This window comes from Crinia signifera, chromosome 7 (assembly GCF_055691185.1).
Source record: "Crinia signifera chromosome 7, ASM5569118v1, whole genome shotgun sequence".
Lineage (NCBI taxonomy): Eukaryota > Metazoa > Chordata > Amphibia > Anura > Myobatrachidae > Crinia > Crinia signifera.
The window spans coordinates 61,463,672-61,486,490 of NC_139223.1; the positions used below are offsets into that span (position 1 = coordinate 61,463,672).

General features: G+C 47.8%; 1 protein-coding gene across 1 annotated transcript; it reads right to left on the bottom strand.

Moving 5' to 3' along the window:
- Nucleotides 1–5,105: 5,105 nt before the first annotated feature.
- SMIM10L3 (small integral membrane protein 10 like 3) lies at nt 5,106–22,593 on the bottom strand. The gene is made up of 2 exons (XM_083153211.1): nt 22,090–22,593; nt 5,106–6,678 (listed from the first exon to the last, which is right to left on the bottom strand). The coding sequence occupies exons 1-2, from the start codon at nt 22,270–22,272 to the stop codon at nt 6,658–6,660; spliced, it is 204 nt and encodes a 67-aa protein (XP_083009337.1). The 5' UTR covers nt 22,273–22,593; the 3' UTR covers nt 5,106–6,657.
- Nucleotides 22,594–22,819: the final 226 nt, after the last annotated feature.

Here is a 22,819-nt window from a genome sequence, read left to right on the forward strand (position 1 = left end):
TTTAAATATATTAACAATTTATCACATACATAAAAACAAGAATAAACTGAAAATCAGAGGGGGCTAATTACATTAAAACAACTTATCCTTCCATTTTAAGGCAAATAAGATAAAAGTAGACACATACTGTACTTTATAAGGCCAATCCCACTATCAGCAGAATGGAATAGACTGTCCTCTGAATACACATTTATTTGCTGGTCGAGGGATTGGCCTTACAATGTATGTGTGTCTACTCCTATCTGTACCCTTTAATACAGGTAATGAGAGCATGGGTGATTTCTTTGAGTCTTAGGTTCCCTAGAATGGTCCTCAAGACCCACAAATAGTCCATGTTTTAAGATAACCATACTTAAGCACAGACAATGTAATTGGGGTTGCCAATCCTGGGATCTGGCCCCAAAATGGACAGGATTTCAATCCTGGGATTGGAGTATGCAATCCTGGGATTTCAGGATTGGACTGCGCATGCGCAGTGTAATGCCGGGCAGTGTCTAAGCACCTGCTCAGATGCTACCTGGTGTGTGACTTGTGCTCTGTGACTTTGTCATAGGTCATGCTGCTCAGGCCGCACCTCTGCCACTAGAACCCTCCACCTCCCGATCAACACGCCGTTCCAAGACGCCCCCCATCCATCTCCCTGCCCGCACCACGGCATCTTAGAGCAATACATTTGCATTTATATGTTTAAATCTGCATGTATATCACTAATCCCCATTTCACTGTTTGGTTTTGATCTGTAGCAATACACGTGGATACAGACATTGGGCGGTATTCAATGAGCCTGATTCGCCATGTTTGGCGAATTTCTGACTAAAACGGTGAATCACCCTATTCAATGAGCAGATGGCGAATACATTTGAAGGTTTTTTTCACCATGATTCACCGAGTAGCAATCGCTATCTTCTTATGGTGAAGTGGAATGTGAACTTTTAAAATAAAGTGTTCTGTTTTTTACATTTGGTGTCAAAAAATCAGGAATTTTCTTCTGAGGAGGGGCATGCTATTTTTATTCATGTGCTGTAAGCACATGAATATATATTTAATTTTTAAAAAAATATATATATATATATATTTTTTTTTAACACAGCAGCCAGCAGGGGGCGCCGGAGCCGAGCCGCTCATTACATATTCATATATTCACTGCACCCGATGTTACGTTCGGGTATAGTGAATATACGTGGCCCCCTGCTGGCACCCCCGGGGGGCAGCCTGTGCTGCCTGGCACCCGGGGAGCCCACCTGCCCCCCACAAACGTTCAGGGGCAGGCAGAGAGACTTTCATCTCTCTGCCTGGCACCCTCCTCAGGCTCCCTGCGGCAATCGCCGCAGGAGCTCGTATTCGCCTGTCAGGGGCAGCGAGCCCCTGACACGTTGAATACCGGAGCCCGCTGGCTCCGGAACGTGGCGAATGTGCAGCGAATCCTAAAAAGGATTCGCTGCACCTCGCAGGTATTCACATTGAATACCGCCCATTGTATCAACCTATCTGTGAAAGCATTTGGAATGTATACGCTGTTTACTTTTGTTCATGAGTAAAGTTACAAATTTATTCAAATTAGACCACAGTTTCCAATTATCATCATTTTTTCCTATACACCACACCGGCAAAAGAACCACAGGGGCAGAGCGCGGCACCAATACCCTCTTCTATACGTACCAAAATCAGCCGTGCCAGGTCAAACAGCTGGTGCCGCCGCTAGCACCGAACAAAGGCACAGTGCGCAGGTTACCCCCAAGTATATGCTGGGAAGGTATTTGCTTAATGAATACATGAGAAACACCTGTATTAAAACAGCTTTGCTTTAAGTATGATATAGTATTGGGAATATGAAGACTATTCTGTGAATGAAAAAAACCATGTCCCTCCCAACCCCCACATCAAAATATCAAATAACTCAGAGATAAATGCCTAAACCTTTGTATACTGTACACAGGTTTCTCTGATGAAACCAGACAAGTCGTTGGAAATTTGGGTCAGACAATGACTTTTTCTAATATTCATGGAGCATGGGTGGTTACGTATAATAACCGCTCCTAATATCATTCATGACATGAGCAGCACCATTCTGTATTCCTATTAATGCTCTAACCAATAATACATAGGGGTCATTTACTTGAGGTCAATTTGCAGTTTTGGAATAAAGCAAAACTGTCGGTATACGAATAGAATATTTTACTCGGAAGTTGAATGTCAAATGCTACTTTGTAGTGCAAAAAATGGCAACTCACCCTCAGAGCAAATAACATTGGTATTATTGCAGATTGCGAATTTAGAAGAATTCGTTTTTGGCCGAATTGCTGCACTAAATCTCTCCAATGCAAAGCAGCGCACTGATTTTTAGTTTTTTTACCATTTTTTGCAATTTTGAACAGATGAGCAGCCCTGTGTATCAGCGCAACTAGAAGAACTATCTACGTCTGTTTATTTTTATTCTAGTTCAACAAGGTTTGGCGACCTCTTCCCAGATAGTTGCTGCTCTGAGCGTAGTTGTATTCTGTCATTTTTTTTGTGGTCTGATAGCTCACTACTGGCCCATACACACTGTGCAGCTTTTGAGCTTTCAGCTCAAGACAGTGTGTATGGGCATTAAGAACCATGAAAAGCACAATAACTCACAAACATTGTGCACCTCATTGCACCACCAAAAGCAACATGTGAAATCCATTGTAATGAACACTAAATGAGAATTAATAAAAGCCCACCAATTTATCTGCCGTACTCACTTTCTGCTCTTACTCATGGCAGTCTGCACCAGCTGACTGGAAGAGTGCAGGAGCACAGAAACCACGTGCCACATAGCCAATGGGGTGTGGTATAGGGGTCCGATAGTCATTATCCTGGCCGGACCCAGAAAGCATTGCAAGTGCAACAAAGCCCCTTGCGGGCTCGCCACACTGGCTCCCTACTCGAGCCACCTATTCTATTCTCCCTCTTTGGGGGGGCGTGGACCCCCACGAGGGAAAATAGCTGACGGCCGTCGGGATCCCGGCTGTCTGTGTTTTGACAGTCGGGATCCCGGCTGTCTGTGTTTTGACAGTCGGGATCCCGACGTCGGGTGAATGCCTGTCGGAACCCCGACTGGCACCCTAGCCAATGTAGGCCTAGGTTTATAGAGGGGTGGTTGAACATCAATGCGAAAATTGATAAGGAGGTCATACAGATTTTCCGCCTCAAATCACTTAATGTTATGGTGCATATGGTGGCCAGATTACATTTGTGATAGAGTGCACATTGTAACACATTCAATTGACACAAAGTGCACATTCCGCAAGACAAAGACAATTGAAAATATTCGTTCGAAGATGTTTTGTTCAAACGATTAGGGGCAATTAAATGGGATTTGTAAAAATTGCCCAAAAATGATTCTTAAGATGGGCATACACTACTGCTATTGGTACTCGCAGCAGTGTTTGCCCAGCCAATAACCTGCGAGCCACCCAAGACCATCTCGGGTGGCAGGGTCACTTGTGATCCATCACAAGTGGTCCTATACTTGTGACGTATCACATGCGACCACCGTTCCCTGCCCTAGGCTGGGACGGAGGTGCGAGGTCGGTCCTGCATGCCAGTCTGACCTCCGGTCCGATGCGTATGGGACCGCGCATCAGACTTGATGGATCATCACACTGACCCAATTTGGGACAATTTCTCTGTCCATTCCTGACGGTTGATATCGGCCCAAATTGAGTTGTGGGTATAGGGGCCTTTAGGGTGCCCAAACACGGGGCGATTTGTCCCATGCATTTTGGACTAGATGCAAACTAGTCCAAAACGTACGTGCTGCACATACTTTTTGTACCTTGCGATGTGATGTGCGCAGGAGCGCGCATCTTTTTGCAAGCCCAAATGCACCGTGTGGACACCCTTCGTAAATTGCCCCCGATACTTGACCAATTCATTTTTTTTATAAATCATGCAATGCTTGCTTATAACCACTGGATAAAGAATTCCCAGCTGTTAGGATTATGGACCTCTACACTATTCGGTACTTATGTAGTATCTGGGCTGCCGATTTTGAAATCGGGTCCATCGCATCGCATACGACCATATCGCATGCGATGCAATGGACCCGATTTTTCCATAGGATTCAATGTTAAAATGGACTGAGTTCTGGGAGGGTAGGCAACCCTGTGCAACTGTATTCGCCCTGACTGAGTCCATTTTAACATGGAATTCAATGGGAAAAAGGGGTCCTTTTCATACCCCTACTATCCAAGTGGGCATGGAGTTGGATATAAACCTGTGGCGAGCGAACGGTATTCTGTCTCGGTGGCTCGCTACACTCGCCACAGGTTTATATCCAACTCCATGCCCACTTGGCTAGTAGGGGTATGAAAAGGACCCCTTTTCCCATTGAATTCCATGTTAAAATGGACTTAGTCAGGGACGGTGCAACCTCTAGGCATTTGCCTAGGGTGCCGGCCACTGGAGGGCAGCATTTGCATGGGACAGCTTTTGTTCCAGCTGTGGATTTACTATTATGGGATAACTTTCTATATTAACCTTAAGATTTGGAGCACTTTAGCATAGGCAACCTGTGGGTCTCCAGCTGTTGTGAAACTACAAGTCCCAGCATGCCTTGCCACAGTTTTGCTATTAGGGAATGCTAAAACTGTGGCACGGCATGCTGGGACTTGTAGTTTCACAACAGCTGGAGAGCCGCAGGTTGCCTATGCCTGTTCTAGGATCAAAGAAACATATAATTTCTAGGTTTCACCACTTCATGGTTGAAGTCTTTTTGGAACCAGGAGTCAAGCGAATACAGTTGCACAGGGTTGCCTACCCTCCCAGAATGTCCGGAAGGCTCCTGAAAATCGGATCCAGTTCCCCGGAAAGGTGGGCAGCTCTCCCGGATAACAGTGCAGCATTGATTTCCCGTGATTCGTGGCTTCTGGGGGAGGGCTAAAGCCACAAATCACGTCATTTAGCCCCGCCCCCTCAATAGGGAACCACAAATTGTGGGATTTACCATACCGGGGGGGGGGGGGGGCTTGATGATGGCTACACTACAACCCGCCCCCCTGAAGTGCTGCTGACAGGAAACTTTAAAAGTAGGCAACCCTGCAGTTGCATTGCTGAAACACAACACCAAACACAGTTAGGATGTTTTAAGAATGGATCATTTATTTGATGGTGTAAACTTGCTATTCCTGAATGGATGTATCCCAAAACAGTGTTTCCCTGGTACACATTTATAGTCCATTCATGAATGGATTCCAAAACAGTGTTTCCCTGGTGAACACCTATAGCAGCAGATACTGGGACTTACCCACCAGCAGCCTTAACTGTCTACAACTAAACAAGACAGTGGGAGGCAAGTCAGGCACATTGGTGTGTAAAGCTACCGCCTCTCACACAGAAAAAGGCACATCCTCTATTCATTAGGACATTCGTACATCATGAGTGACTAATAAAAGGAAACGATGTAGGAATAAAAAATGTTTTTCTTTAAAAAAAAAAAAAAGGTTGCCATTTGTTATTCTTAAACCTTTAACTTCTGTGTCTCCAGTAAAATGGCCTCCTGCGGCAATGAGACGATTTATCAGCTTCCATACATCCTAAAAACTTCAATGAAGCAGTAGTAATTAAGCTTTTCTATACCAAAAACCCAAGTGAGAGGGATTTCCCATCTTGGACAGCACCTGAGTAACTGTGTCACTCACATCTCAAACATTGTAGCTTCATATAATGGAACTTCCAGCGCTAGTCTTAAAATTACATAAAATGGATGTCCTGGTGGATTCAGGATCACTGATCTTCAACAATCAGTTTGTATGTGATAAAGAAAAAACATTTAAAAAGTATAAATTAAAAAATAAAATAAAGCCTAAAGCATTTCAGTGTCAAGATTACAGTTGTACATGCAAGTAGGATGCAGGTCCTAGTTTAGAACTTTAAGGACTGTGTTCTGTAAGGAATCCACAATAGTACGTGCTGTGTTCTGCTTCTTGCGCTAAATCATGCCTATAGCCGCTAATAGAAAACCTTGTACACGGGCCAGAATTGAAATAATAAAAAACAACAACATAAACAACCCTTTACATTGGCACGCAGTTATGTGGTTATTCTGGATATTCTCCCATGCCAGTCCAGAAAAACAGTGAGCCAATGTTTTGGTGGGGCCCAACCGCTCACATGCCTGCTAAGATGCCCTACTTCAGAACTGTATCTGCTTTTGCTTTTCAAAACTGGGAAGCGGATTTAAATATGGCTGAGATACACAAGACTATCTCCAGTACAATGAATGTATCTGGTGGCAGGCATGCCAGGCTAACGCCACCATTGCATGAGAATGTTACTAGAAAGACAAGTAAAGTCATTTTGGAAACAACTGGATAAAATGGGGATTGTCCATAAGAAAGGACTCCTGCCATCACGAGACTTAGGGGAAACTCTGTATTGGTTCCATTTCCTGAGAGCATCAAATAAAATGTCCTTATGAAGTTTGGCAGAAAGAAACCCCAAGAACTTGCACGTTGAAAGAGATGTTTCCACCACGGTCTGTTTCACATCTTGCAGTGAGGTATCTTCATCTTGTAAACTAATGTGATTTAAGCTTGGTTTTCCATGCGATGTACTAGGCCACGTCCCATCCATAGTTAGTGCATAAAACAAATCCAGTTATGACTTTCCTTTGCGGCAGCTATCCGGATATTAGTGGATTTCTATGTGAACCTGAAAGAGATTTTTAGAAGTGTCAGACAATAGTTGGAATCATTAATGGATGTTACAATGGGCCTTTTTCTAGTTCACTCTTTCTGACAAAATCCTTCTTAGATGGACAAAACAATGTGCACTGCAGGGGGGGAAGATGTAAAATATGCAGAGAGAATTAGATTTGGGTGAGTTATTTTGTTTCTGTGCAGGGTAAATACTGGCTGCTTTATTTTACACTGCAATATAGATCTCACTTTGAAGTAAAACCCCACCCAAATCTAATTCTCTCTGCACAAGTAACATCTGCCCCACCTGCAGTGCACATGGTTTTGTCCAGCTAAGAAGGATTTGGTCAGAAAGAGTGAACTAGAATAAGGCCCAATGCCAGGCTTTTGTTTACCAGTATGGTTCGGGCTTTTTCCTGGATTCATATAAATTCTATTCCATATTCAATCTAAATTACACAAGAGGAACTCCCATGAAAATCTGGCATCCACAAAGAGGAAGCAGGGAGGGGGTAAAGAGCCAGGTTCCTCTCTGGAAGCTTAAATTAGATTAGTAACATTTCAAAGCCCCACAGCAGTGACCAGTGGCAATAGGACATCTATTATTATGAGGTGTGTGGGCTGAAGTAGCAGTCAGGATTATAATGGCACGCCGTTGCTGCAATGCTGCACATCCTTTTTGGATCCCTGATATCATCAGAAATCAGGAAGTGGAATTTTTTTTTTGATGAAACCAACTTCTCGTTTCACTTTAAATATAGATTAAAGTCATGATTATGAAATGTTCATTTTGGCCTAATGAGAGCAAAGTCAATTACTGTACAGCTTGGTGGAGCCAATTACTTCACTTATGATTCTGTGAGGAGACCTGGAAAATGTTAACTGTTGGTAGCTCTCGAGGACTGGAGTTGGCTACCCCTGGGCTAGGGTGTACTCGGCTTTACTGTGATGAAACGGCACCACTGTGTGGCATAAAGTAAATAAGGGACACTACTGTGTCATAATATGAGTTTGTAGAATTATACATATAATGTAACATTGATCATATTAATGTTATACTACTGTATACATCCGCTTTAACGATGCTTCCCAAAATGAATTTGTACCCTCCTCAGTGGTTAACACCCTGCCACAAAAATCCTAGAGTGAACACTTAAGTACTGTTGGGTTTGAATGAAATAGTTTTGGAGCTGCTCTGTACAAAGCAGAAGACGTTGGAAAATGATGCAGCAGAGACCAGCCAAACAAAGACATCTCTGTACAGCGGCCTGAGCTGTGGAGATGTACGTACTATAGACTGTCAGTTAGAGATTGTATACTGCAAATAGGATATGGCTCCGTTTCATAGCCACAGATCGTTCAAAACCCAAAATGTTGTTGCCCTAGTGTGCTTTAATATTGTAAAGCAGTTAGGGACCTGGAAATGATGTCCTGTACCAGATTCCCTGTAAGCTTGCAATATTCTGTGTTTAATGCAGTGAAATGTACTAAATGTAATTTTAGGTCACAAGTTTACTAAAGGTCTATTTTGCTGCTTTGATCTCCCCTAGGTTTCTACAGGGATGCAAAGCTGCTCGATGTATCAACATCAGGCAGCCCAGCTTTGCATCCCCGGGCTATCGCCATTTTGAGATGTTGATAGCCCACTGTAGCCTATGGGCTACTGATCACACTGCTGCCGCAGTCAGCGGGGGTCAGCGCTAACAGCGCATGTGCAGATCCCCCCGCTTCCGGCTCAGCACATCGAAGGGACAGGGCACCTTTCGGAGACCTGTCCCTACGGTTGTGGGATGATACATCCCAGCGCTAGCATCGCATTTTTACAATATGATCCTGGGCGGTAACATTCCGCCCAGATCGCATTGTAAATGGGATATATGATAAATGGGCCCTAAAGGCTTATATTGACAATTATATTTTATGCAAAGAGAATATTGGCAGTGTTGACCCTTTGTTTTCAAGACCTCTGCAACTCGCCGTGGCATGCTCTCAGTCAACTTCTGGGCCACATACTGATTGCAGATTGAGGTGCAATCTTACTAGCAAGTAGCAATATCTTTGCCTGTGAAGCCCTTTATGTGCAAAGCAATGGTGACGGCATGTATTTCCTTGCAGGCCACCATTGCTAACAGATGAAGAACAATGATTTGAAGCACCACCCTCCTTTTAAATCTTCCAGTCTGTTATTCTAACTCATGCATGGCAGAGTGATCTCCAACCTTGTCCTCGCCAACGCTGACACGGAAAGCTGGGTGTCCACCTCAGAACGCCCCCTGGCTGCCAATCATAATGCGAATGCCCCAGCGAGTGAAAGTCTCACCGAAGGCGTTCCCTGTTGGGGTCTGCACATACACATTGCGCCTACGCCCATGCACAGTCCTCCATCATTGTCATGGCAAAGAGGGACATTGCAATTTATCTGATCACTCTTCAGGACATTCTGCAGTATATGCAAATTACCATAATAAAAATGGAGGCAGCATACTTTGTGAAAATTAATATTTGTGTCATTCTAAAAAAATGTGGCTGTACGAACAGTAAATTTAAAATTGAGCTGCCACTGCCAGAAGTACTAGGCAGGGGTGTGGGACACGGAGCTACCAGGAACGGAGTGAGGAGCTCTGGCGCTGGGGACCCTGCACTGCTGCCAAGACCCAGGGAGAGAGAGGAGCAAACCCGGCGCTGGGGATCTGGAACTCTGCACTGCTGCTGCGGAGGTCCATGCTGGGGACAGAGAGGAGGAGATCCGGCCTGGAGAGAGTGTAGCACCTATGAGAGGAGGTACAGTGGGGAGACAGAGCAGATAAGGAGGGACACCTGTTGTCACAACTATTTCAAACCCCTGCTCTCCCTTCCTCCCCTATGCTTATACTCGAGTCAGTAAGTTTTACCAGTTTTTTTGGGTAAAATTAGGTGCCTTGGCTTATATTTAGGTCGTTTTGGGGCCAGAGTCAGATTTAGGCGCAAATTAACATAAAGAGCAAAAAACAGGGATTTTGTACTTACCGTAAATCCTTTTCTCCGAGTCCACAGGTGTCACTGGAGTTACACTGGGAATAGAAGGCGACCACAGGGAGCATGGGCACTTTAAAATAATTAATCAGTGTGACCAACTCCTCCCCTTCTACTTCCCCTCCCAGGCAGTCATAAAGATCGTGCCCGAAAGGGAGCAGAAAGATATAACACACATCCGAGAGGAGGTTCATCACAACATAACATCATTCAATACGTATAGTAGAAAAAGATATATATATATGAAAAAACAAACACACACAGAGTCAAACCAGACGAGACAGGTGTGTAATAACCATGTTTAAATAACCCTGACAAGGGAAAACTCCAGAGGTTACCCAATAGGAACCTAACACTGAACGTAACAGGTGGAGAACAGCGCTGAGGTGGGCGTCCAGTGACACCTGTGGACTCGGAGAAAAGGATTTACGGTAAGTACAAAATCCCTGTTTCTCCTTCATCCACTAGGTGTCACTGGAGTTACACTGGGGACGTCCCAGAGCTTTCAACCTGGGTGGGTGAGCGCTGAGATCCCCTTAAAACAGAGCGGCCAAACTGAGAAGCTGGTGCCGCAAAGGTATCAAACCTATAAAAGCGCACAAAGGTGTGCCGACCCGACCATGTCGCAGCACGACAGAGCTGTTGCAAGGAGACCCCACGGGCAGCCGCCCATGAAGGACCCACCGATCTGGTGGAGTGCGCACCTATGTTAGTAGGAGGCGTCTGAGCCTCAGCAAGGTATGCCTGACGAATAGTCAGACGGATCCATCTGGCCAGCGTTTGCTTTGAAGCTGGCCATCCACGACGCACTGGGTCGTAGGTAACAAACAAGACATCCGTCTTGCGAAGAGAGGCCGTGCGAGAGACATAAATCCGCAGGGCCCTCACCACATCCAAAGTCCTATCCTCAGGTGAAGCCTCTGTGAATGCTGGAACCACTATGGGTTGGTTCACGTGGAACGCTGAGACCACCTTTGGAAGGAAGGAGAGACTGGTACGGAGCTCTGCTCTGTCCGGGTGAAACTGGAGGAACGGTGAGCGACAAGAAAGCGCCCCCAGTTCCGAAACGCGCCTGGCCGAGGCCAGAGCCAAAAGAAGAACCACCTTCCAAGTGAGATATCGAAGATCCACCTCTTCTAACGGCTCAAAAATCGATGACCTCAAGTACCTGAGGACTAGCTCTAGGTCCCAGGGAGCCGTAGGCGGACGAATAGGGGGCTGAAGCCTCAGCACCCCCTGGAAAAACGTGTGGACTTCCGGAATGAGAGCTATACGTTTCTGGAAAAAAACTGAAAGTGCTGAAACCTGCACCTTAAGTGTATTCAGTCTAAGTCCAGAGTTTAACCCCTCCTGTAAAAACAGGAGCAACCGAGCCTTCTTGAACAGAGTAGAGGACACTCTGCGTCTTTCGCACCACGCCACATAGGATCTCCAAATACGATGATAGTGTCTGGAGGTGACTTCCTTCCTGGCCCTCATCATTGTAGGTATCACCGCCCTAGGGATACCTGAATGTCTCAAGATGGACCTCTCAGCAGCCACGCCGTCAAATGTAGACGTCCTAAATCTGGGTAGATGAAGGGACCCTGACTGAGGAGGTCCTCTTGAAGAGGTAGCGGACACGGCTCGTCGATTAGAAGATCCGTCAGGTTGGTGTACCACGAGCGCCGGGGCCAATCCGGCGCTATCAGAAGCGCTGTTACCCCCTCCCTGCGAATGCGCTGTAATACCCGAGGTATCAGCGGAAAGGGAGGAAAGAGGTAAATGAACTGGAACGGCCAAGGGGCGACCAGAGCGTCCACTCCTGCGGCCTGAGGATCTCGAGTCCGCGCGAAGTATGTTGGGAGCTGGAAGTTGTGGCGGGACGCCATCAGATCCGCCTGCGGACACCCCCAACGATGTACTAGGGACTGAAATACCTGAGGGTTGAGGCACCACTCCCCCTGGTGGGCATGTTGCCGACTTAAAAAGTCGGCCTCCCAATTGTCCACTCCGGGGATGAACACCGCTGACAAGGCCTGAGCATGATTCTGAGCCCAGAGGATGATCCTGCTTACTTCCTTCATCGCCGCCTTGCTCCGAGTGCCGCCCTGTTTGTTTATGTAGGCGACGGCTGTGGCGTTGTCGGACTGAACTCTGATTGCTCTGCTCCGCAGCAGGTGTCCCGCCTGCAGAAGAGCATAGTAGACTGCTCTGAGTTCCAGCACATTGATGGAGAGTAAGCTCTCCTGCCTCGTCCATAAACCCTGGAACTGGTGTTCCAGCGTTACCGCCCCCCAGCCTCGAAGGCTGGCGTCTGTGGTGAGGAGAGTCCACTCCCATATGCCGAACCTCCTGCCCCTTTGCAGGTTTTCGGAGTTGAGCCACCACAGCAGAGACAGACGGGCTCGAGGAGACAGGGTCACCCGCTGCTGAAGATGCAGGTGGGACCCTGACCACTGGTGAAGGAGAGACAACTGGAATTGGCGCGACTGGAAGCGGCCATATTGTACCGCCTCGAAGGAGGACACCATCTTCCCCAAGAGTCTGGTGCAAAGGTGCACCGTTACCTGTGGCCGTCGCAAGACCGACCTGACCAGGACCTGCAGGGACTGAACTTTGTCGGGCGGTAGAAAAACCTTCATCTGCCGGGTGTCCAGAATCATCCCCAAAAAGAGAAGACGTTGGGACGGCTGTAGCTGAGACTTTGCAAAGTTCAGAATCCACCCATGACTGATGAGAGTCTCCTGGGTGAGTCGTATGTTGGACAACAGGGCCTCCCTCGAACGATTCTTCAGAAGAAGATCGTCCAAGTAGGGGATGATGGTAATCCCCTGTGCCCTGAGGACCTCCATCATCACCGCCATCACCTTGGTGAAGACCCTGGGGGCCGATGAGAGACCGAACGGCAGGGTCTGGAACTGCCAGTGTTGTTCCTGTATAGCGAACCGGAGGAAGGCCTGGTGAGGAGGCCAGATGGGGATGTGCAGGTATGCGTCCCTGATATCCAAGGATACCAGGAACTCTCCCTGTTCCAGTCCCTGAATCACCGACTGCAGGGACTCCATCTTGAATTTGACCGCTTGTAGAAACGGATTCAAATCCTTTAGATTTAGTATAGGCCTTACCGAGCCATCCGGCTTCGGCACAAGGAACAGACTGGAGTAGTATCCCTGAGTACGCTGATCCTCGGGTACTGGTATCACAACTCCCGTTGTCCGCAGCTTGTTGATTGCTGACAACAGAAGTTGCGCCTTGTCTCCTGAGACTGGGAGACCGGTCTTGAAAAACCTGTTTGGAGGGACTAACCTGAAATGGATTTTGTAACCCTGGGTCACGAGATCCCTTACCCACGAGTCCTGACAAGACTGCAGCCAGATGTGACAGAAGGACAGCAGTCGGGCCCCGACTCTGGGATCCCCCAGATGGGACCGTGGACAGTCATGCGGCTGGCTTTGAGGACTTGGGCTCCTGGACAGCTGCCGAGGCGCCTCTGCCTCGTCCTCTGGAGCCTCTAGATGGAGCTCCGCCTCTGGAACGACCTCTGAATCTGGTCGTAGGCCGAAAGGACCGAAAGGAGGGCCTTTGAGGGGTCCTGCGTGTAGCTGGAGGAGCCGCTGAGGGAAGGAAGTGGGACTTACCCCCCGTTGCTTGGGAGATCCACTTGTCGAGCTCTGGCCCGAAAAGAACCTCCCCATTGAACGCCAGGGCCTCCACAGCACGCTTGGACTCTGCGTCAGCCTGCCATTGGCGTAACCAGAGAGCTCTGCGAGCTGATATAGATAAGGCCGAAACCTTGGCTGCAACCATGCAGACGTCAGAAGAGGCGTCTATTAGATAATTGGATGCCTCCTGGATCTGTTCAGCCAACTGAACAATAGAAGCAGGGTCAGAGCCCTCACGGACCTCTGTTAGGATCTGAGAAGCCCATACCCCTATGGCTTTATTTACCCAGCACCCGACCTGGGCCGGACGCTGAATAATTCCAGCTGCTGAAAAAATGTTCTTAAGGGTTACCTCCAACTTACGGTCAGAAGTATCCTTAAGAGTGGTTGCACCCGGCACCGGGAGAACCGTCTTTTTGGACAGTCGTGAGACTGAAGAGTCCACTACTGGAGGAATCTCGACCCTCTTTCTACCCTCTGGTGGAAGAGGATAAGCAGCCAGAAACCTCTGAGGTACCTGGAATTTTTTATCAGGATGATTCCAAGCCTGCAATATATGTTCATCCAACTCCTCCGCTGGGGGGGAAGGTGGGTGACTGCCTTTGTCTCTTTCCAAAGAAAGAAGGACGAGCAGGAATGTCTGTGTCATCTGACACCTTGCAGGCAATCTTTACCATATGTATAAGGTCCTCCAGACCTGGAGAGGCTGTGGCCGGCTCTTGCGCAACTAACGCCTGAGCCTCAGGTTCCACCTCATCATCATCATAATTATCTGGAAGGGCAAATTCGCCCTCCTCCAGATCAGGCATATCGTCATACTCCCCAGAATCCCCAGAGGGCTGTAATACCCTTTTCCTGAGTAAGGTAGGGGGATTTTGCCTAGAAGATGAAGCAATGGCGCCCTCTGCTGGTGTCAAGGCCTTTGTTAAGCTCTGCACAGCAGAAGTCAAGGAAGCCTGTTGAGTTCTGGAAGTTTCTCTGTCCTTTTGAGCTGCAGAGAGCTCGCAAGCTAAATGAGACATCACATCAGCTAATTGTGATGCCCAAACAGGGGTATGAACGGGGGACTCTGGAGCTGGGGGTAAAGCAGCGCATTTATCACATACAGAGTCTCCCTCCTTAGAAGGTGTAAATTTAACAGCACACTTCTTGCAAGTAACCCTCTTGGAGCTACCCCCTGCCATGGTTCAACAGAACACCCAGCAATCACCACACACTACCAGACTGATCACAGATAGTAGGTATAGGATAGGCAGCAAAATATTATGCTGGAAGGGAGAGACAGTGAAAGTAAAAGAGCTGTCACAGAGCTTTGTACAACGCTATGGCATATACCTAGGAGCGCTATAGCTCTAAGTTTGAGACACAGCCCAAACTGTCTCCACCTAGCTCTAATCCCCACTGTAACTCACAGACCGGATAGAGCGTTCAGCAGGACGGTCACCAGGGGACAGGAATCGCCCAACTGCAGTCAGGATAGATCTGCAGCGCAACTGTGGAGCCTCCAGCAGCGTGTTCAAACGGCGCCAAATGTCCAAGATGGCCGCCGCGACTTGCAGGAACGCTGGGGTATGCCAAGGCCTGCTGGGAAGTACCACGCGGTAACTCCGCCCCCCGCCTGGCAGCTCTGTCACCCATAATGGCGCCAGGTTTAAAAAACCCTCTGCTGCACCGCCGTTTGTGTCCCTGACCGTCCTCTAATAGGAAGGCAGGGTAATACTCACAGTGCTGCGGCCATGCCGTCGGCGGTGGGGCTGGGGGAGGATCGGGTGCACGCTGCGTGAGAGCGGCGCCCGTTACAGCTCCAGAGACGGTGGTCTCTGTCAGCCAGGGAGCCGGGCGCAAACCCTGAAGCAGCAGCCGGCTCCCTCCGGCAGGCTCCCACGTCGCAGGCAGATAGTAGCAGCAACTATCTGCCTGTCCTCAAAGGCAAAACTTGCTGCTTTATGCCCTAATTATCAAAAAGCCCAGGAGATGAGCCAAATGTGACCTGCTCCCTTTTGGGCACGATCTAAGACTGCCTGGGAGGGGAAGTAGAAGGGGAGGAGTTGGTCACACTGATTAATTATTTTAAAGTGCCCATGCTCCCTGTGGTCGCCTTCTATTCCCAGTGTAACTCCAGTGACACCTAGTGGATGAAGGAGAAAATAAATAATTTGCTTCTAGAACCTATGTATTTACTAATAGTTACTTGTACAGTGCACATATATTCCATAGTGCATTACAAAGAATGCTTCACTCATTCACATAGTGCCTGTCCCAGTAGATCTTAAGGTGCCCATACACGGTACAATTGTTATGTGCGATGAGATGCGCGCTCCCGTCACACATCTCACCGCACAGCTCAAAATGTATGTGCTGCACATACTTCTTGTACTAGATCTCATCTCATTGCATTGGAAAACCTATGTGATGCGGTCTAGTCCAAATTGTATACAATAATTGTACTGTGTATGGGCACCTTTACAATCTATATCCCATATTACATGGACATACAAACTAGGGTTCATTTTTGTGTTAGAAGCCACTTAAAAAAGTATGTTTTTAGAATGTGAGGGGAAAACCATGCATATATACATATAAACTCCTCACAGATGTACAATGAAGGCATGGTGTTGAATGTAATGCTGCGAGGGAACGGCGACCATGTGAGATGCTGGCCAAACTCAGATGTTTTATTAAAGGGTCAATCATTAACAAGGCATGGTGTGATTGCCCCTTTAAAAAAATCTTAGTTCGTCCGGCATCCTGCCCTGGCCGCCGACCTCTGACGGAATTACATCCCGCCCTTGACCTCATTAATGAGAGGTAGAAAAGCTAACCACTAAATCATCTGTGCTACACAGGTTGATATGAAGAGTATGGATCATAGGATAGACCAGGCATGTCCAACCTGCTGCCCTCCAGTGGCTGTGAAACTACACATCCCAGCATGCCTTGCCATAGTTTTAGCCTTCCCTAATAGTAAACCTGTGGTGAGGTATGATGGGACTTGTAGTTTCACAACAGCTGGAGGGCCGCAGGTTGGGCATGCCTGGTATAGCCAGTGTCTTGGTCGACACAAGCAAAAGGTTGACATGCGTTTTCCCATTTTTGGCTGTTACTGCTGGGCTTGGCACACTTTAACATCCAAGTGAACTCCGAATGGGAACGTTAAAGCGTGAAAAAGTCCAAAAAAAGTGAAGAAAAATAAATTGGTTCAACTTTTCAGGTGTTGACCACTGACATGTTCACATTTTGTACATTGTAGACCTACCAACCGGATCCCCAATTAAAGGTGCGCAGATGCATTTTATTTTCAAACTACTGGCTGATTTCTTATGAGATCCAGCTATGCCAAGTAGTACATATCACAGGTTGGGTATTGGATACCAGTGCTTAGACTACAGACTCTGTTCAGGATAACCTTGTCATCATTGTGATGGGTGTTGGGATTCCGACAACACGGTATTCTGACCACCAGGATGCCATCTACATCCCCATATCAGGCATTACTAGTAACAATGCCTTGGTAGCTTACAGCCACCATCCTGAATTTTTACAAACACATTATAGCAAATATAGCATTTGATTTTACTAAAGGAAAGATGGCTGTCCTGTTATTGCCTACTGCTGACAGCATAGGTGACCAGTGTTTCAAAATGATTTCTACTGAATGATTGCATACAAAAGGTGTTATTTTCTTGGCTACAATATAAGCATTAAACACAAAATTAACTTATACAATTAAGGCAATGAGGATAGACATTATATAAGGGGCGAAAGGTTGGGGACATAGAATATACATTATATAGGAATTGCAAAGGCGTTTGGGCCATAGGCTGGACAGTACACAAAAGGTTGGGGCCATAGCCTGTGGACAGCATACAGAGGGGGAACACTGGTAGGCTAGACAGTATACAGAGGAGAAGAGGAGTTGGGGCCATAGTCTGGACACTATGCAGAGCAGTTGGAGCCATGGGCTGGACATTATACAGAGAGGCAGTGGGGTTGGGGCAATAAGATGGACAGTATGCAGGGGGGGGTGGGGCCATCTGCTGGACAGTATGCAGGGGGGGTGGGGCTATGTGCTGGACAGTATGCAGAGGGGGTGGGGCCATATGCTGGACAGTATGCAGGGGGGTGGGGCTATGTGCTGGACAGTATGCAGGGTGGGGTGGGGCCATCTGCTGGACAGTATGCAGGGGGGGTGGGGCCATATGCTGGACAGTATGCAGAGGGGGTGGGGCCATATGCTGGACAGTATGCAGAGGGGGTGGGGCCATATGCTGGACAGTATGCAAAGGGGGTGGGGCCATATGGTGGACAGTATGCCAACATGAACCATTCCATTATGTACAAAATGCTCTTCTCCTGGACTTTTCCCTCTTACTTTATGATTGACATGACCGGTGTTGAAATATTCTTCTCATCAATTAACTTGCTCACCACAGGTGATGGCAATCATACATTAAGAGGGATGTCCAGGAGCAAAGCATTTTGTACCTAAAGCCCCATACATACTAGGCAATATAATAAAATATATCACTCAGAAGGATCCTTCTGAGCGATATCTTTTACTATCAAGATCACCTGGAGGGATGAGGCTGGGCGGGTACCGTAGTAGGAGTACAAGGTATACTGATAGGAGCAGTAAGAAGAGTAGGTAGAAATAAAGGTAAAGCCAGAAAAAATGAAATGAAATACGAAATCAAATAAATTAAAATAGAAAATAAAATAAAAATAAATATAAATAAAATATATTGAGATAAAATAAAATAAATGTATCAGAATGAAAGATAATAAATAAAAAAAATATAAAAATATAAAAAAATAAAAATAAAATAATAATCAAAATAAATATAAATAAAACAATAAACGTGACCAAATTAAATGTTTACACTCCTTCTTGGAGTTTATAGAAGCAGTCCAGTAATAGGAGAGAGTATGAGGCTGGCTTACCCTGCACTAAATTGTGTACTGCCGCAAGACGCGTCTTGCGGCAGTACACAATTTAGTGCAGGGTAAGCCAGCCTCATACTCTCTCCTATTACTGGACTGCTTCTATAAACTCCAAGAAGGAGTGTAAACATTTAATTTGGTCACGTTTATTGTTTTATTTATATTTATTTTGATTATTATTTTATTTTTATATTTATTTTTATTTTTTTATTTTTATATTTATTTATTATTTTTTTTTATTTATTATCTTTCATTCTGATACATTTATTTTATCTCAATATATTTTATTTATATTTATTTTTATTTTATTTTCTATTTTAATTTATTTGATTTCGTATTTCATTTCATTTTTTCTCGCTTTACCTTTATTTCTACCTACTCTTCTTACTGCTCCTATCAGTATACCTTGTACTCCTACTACGGTACCCGCCCACCCTCATCCCTCCAGCGCTTGAAAAAAAACTATTATTTTTCTACCGTCTCCATATATCAAGCTGCTCCATACCCTGTAGCGCAATTCTCCTAAAAGGAATTTATTCCTTTTTTCCGCATCAATATCACCTAGTGTGTACACTGAATATTGCTAACGACCCCCTCCCCAGTCTGAACGTGTACAGACAAGGAAGTATTCATTAACGAGCTGCAGCATGACCGTTGATCACTTCCTTACCATCATCGGCAAGTGTGTATGTACATGCCAATGCCAGAACACCGACGGGTCCTCGCCAACACCAATATCGGCGGGGCTTGTTTAGTGTGTATGCGGCTTAAAGGAATGGGTCATGTTGGGAGGTATGGTTTACAGAGGGGTTGTGGCTACAGGCCCGACAGTATACAGAGGGGTTGTGGCTACAGGCCCGACAGTATACAGAGGGGTTGTGGCTACAGTCCCAACAGTATACAGCAGGGGTGTCAAACTCAAATTCATCGGGGGCCGCATCAGCAGTTTGGTCACCCTCAAAGGGCCGGTTGTATCTGTAGGTCCCCCTGTATAATTATAATGCCATGACACCACAGGCTGCTCCCCCTGTATAATATAAAATGAATGCCATGACACCACAGACTGCTCCCCCTGTATAATATAATAAAAGTAATGCCATGACACATAAATGATTATACAGGAGGAGCAGCCTGTGGTGTCATGGCATTATTATTATTATACACGGGGACACCTCAGGAAACAGCAGATATATATATATATATATATATTTTTATTGTGAGTGTGATCCTCATCCTCACTTACTGTTTCTCCGTCTGTCCTGCAGCTGCTGTGGCTTCCAGCTTTTCTTCACTGCTTGCTGCGGCCACACTGTCCCCAACTCCCGGTCCAGCTTCCCTGCCTGCTCCTACTTCTCTACAGACGCATGGGCGGGCGGCGTCATCGTCATGACGTCCCCACCCAGTGTCTGTCATTGCCGGGCATCAGAGGGAACAGGCGGCCGGGCCCTCCTCCACGTAGCCGTGGAGGCCGGCGGCCATGTTTCTGTAGCCGCATATAGGGATGCCAATCCCGGGGCATTTTTTCAATCCCGGGATTCCCGGGATTGGCATCCTTAGTTTGCTGGCGTGTATCCGATACCCACCCCCACACCAGCCGACCCGCAGATTTACTTACATGGGCGGGCGGCCGGGAGTGGAGTAGGTTCTGAGGTGCACGGTGCCGTCGGGCTCGTGCACCTCCTCATCAGCAGTGCACTGCAGCGGGAGGAAGGCGCAGGACCGGCCGGTGAAGGGGCGGGCTGGCCGGCGCAGGAGGAGAGGTGGGGGGCAGGCGGCCACGAGGAGCGACACTAACAGTAGTATGGGCGGCGTGCGTGGCCTGCGCAGCGTGACCGTCATGCTGCGCAGGCCGCATGCAGGGGTCTGGAACAGCCGGGCACTGGGCAGTGTCTGAGCGAGTGCTCAGACGCTGCCCGGTATTAGACTGCGCATGCGCAGTCTAATACCGTAATCCCGGGATTGGATACTCCAATCCCGGGATTGAAATCCCGGACTTTTTAGGGATTGGCCACCCTAGCCGCATACATATGTGCCTACAGGAACATGGCCGCCGACAGTGGAGGAACAGGTAAGGCGGCCGCGGTGGTGTGGGTGAGAGCAGGTGGCCTAGGCAGGAGCTAGGACACACTGCCCTGCGTGCTATCTCCTCGCGCGGGCCACATGACAAGGTCTGGCGGGCCGGATTTGGCCCGCGGGCCTTGTGTTTGACATCCGTGGTATACAGAGGGGTTGTGGCTACAGGCCCGACAGTATACAGAGGGGTTGTGGCTACAGGCCCGACAGTATACAGAGGGGTTGTGGCTACAGGCCCGACAGTATACAGAGGGGTTGTGGCTACAGGCCCGACAGTATACAGAGGGGTTGTGGCTACAGGCCCGACAGTATACAGAGGGGTTGTGGCTACAGGCCCGACAGTATACAGAGGGGTTGTGGCTACAGGCCCGACAGTATACAGAGGGGTTGTGGCTACAGGCCCGACAGTATACCGAGGGGTTGTGGCTACAGGCCCGACAGTATACCGAGGGGTTGTGGCTGCAGGCCCGACAGTATACCGAGGGGTTGTGGCTGCAGGCCCGACAGTATACCGAGGGGTTGTGGCTACAGGCCCGACAGTATACCGAGGGGTTGTGGCTACAGGCCCGACAGTATACTGAGGGGTTGTGGCTATAGGCCGGACAGTATACAGAGGGGTTGTGGCTATAGGCTGGACAGTATACAGAGGGGTTGTGGCTATAGGCTGGACAGTATACAGAGGGGTTGTGGCTATAGGCTGGACAGTATACAGAGGGGATGTGGCTATAGGCTGGATAGTATACAGAGTAGTTAGAGTCATAGGCTGGACAGTATAACAGAGGTTGCGGATACAGGCTGGACAGTATAACAGAGGTTGCGGATACAGGCTGGACAGTATAACAGAGGTTGCGGATACAGGCTGGACAGTATAACAGAGGTTGCGGATACAGGCTGGACAGTATAACAGAGGTTGCGGATACAGGCTGGACAGTATAACAGAGGTTGCGGATACAGGCTGGACAGTATAACAGAGGTTGCGGATACAGGCTGGACAGTATAACAGAGGTTGCGGATACAGGCTGGACAGTATAACAGAGGTTGCGGATACAGGCTGGACAGTATACAGAGGAGTTGTGGCTACAGGCTGGACAGTATACATCGGGGTTGGGGCTACAGGCTGGACAGTATACATCGGGTTGGGGCTACAGGCTGGACAGTATACAGAGGGGTTGGAGCTACAGGCTGGACAGTATACAAAGGGGCTGTGGCTATAGGTTAGACAGTATACAGAGGAGTTGGAGCCATAGGCTGGACAGTATAACAGAGAGGTGGAAACAGGCTGGACAGTATACAGAAGGACATAGGGGTTGTTGTTATAGGCTGGACAGTATGCAAAGGGGTTGTGACTATACGCTGAACTGTATACAGAAGGACAGAGGAATTGTTATAGGCTGGACAGTATACAGAGGGTTGTGGCTATAGGCTGGACAGTATACAGAGGGTTGTGGCTGTAGGCTGGACAGTACACAGTGGGTTGCGGATACAGGCTGGACAATATACAGAAGGACATAGGGGTTGTGGCTATAGGATAGACAGTCAACAGAGGGGGTTTTGGCTATATTCTGGACAGTATACAGAGGGGTTGTGGCTATATTCTGGACAGTATACACTATACAGAGGGGTTGTGGCTATAGGCTGGACAGTATACAGAGGGTATGGACCATAGGTTGTCAGTATACAGAGGGTAGAGACCATAGGTTGGCAGTATACAGAGGGTAGAGACAATAGGTTGGCAGTATACAGTATACCCTCACCTGCAGTCTAACGTTCAGCATCATGGAGGCGATGACATACAGGTAGGGGAATTTGATCCGCAGCCTCCAGGCCAGGTTGAAGAAAATGAGCAGAGTGCGGCTCAGGCCTTTGGAGAAGACCACGTATGAGCGGGCGGCGGCGGATTGGGAGAGCCAGGCTGCCAGATGGGACATGGACGCCATACACCCCTCCTGGCCGGTCACACGGAGACACAGCCACCGTACCGGGGGGTAACCATGTCAGCGCCGGGAGGCCGGGATCCCATCCACAGTATAATAATAATAGTAACCCGGAAGCGCCTCACCGGGCACCGCCCCCTGTCGGGCACCTTACAGTCCCTGCCTGCTGCTGGGTGAGGACCGGGGTCACTGAAGCCTGCATCAGCACCCGCTTACGTCATACCCGTGATGTCATGCATAGTCTGCCACGTCCTGTGTTACTGGGCCTGGGCTTAGCAATGATGGCAGGTGCTGCCAGTGCCCGGCTCCAGCTGTCATGTGAACACACGTCCCAGTGTGCTGTAATATTACTGTAGTGCTGATACAACAGTATAATGGTACATACACCGGGCAGGCGGGGACACTGTCACAGAACACCATGTCTGGGGCCAGGGAAATGGGTGTACTATTTAGATATAGGTAATGTATGTATAGAGAAACATAGAACTTGCTGGCAGATAAGAACCATTTGGCCCATCTAGTCTGCCCCCTTTTTTTTATCCTTCAGGTA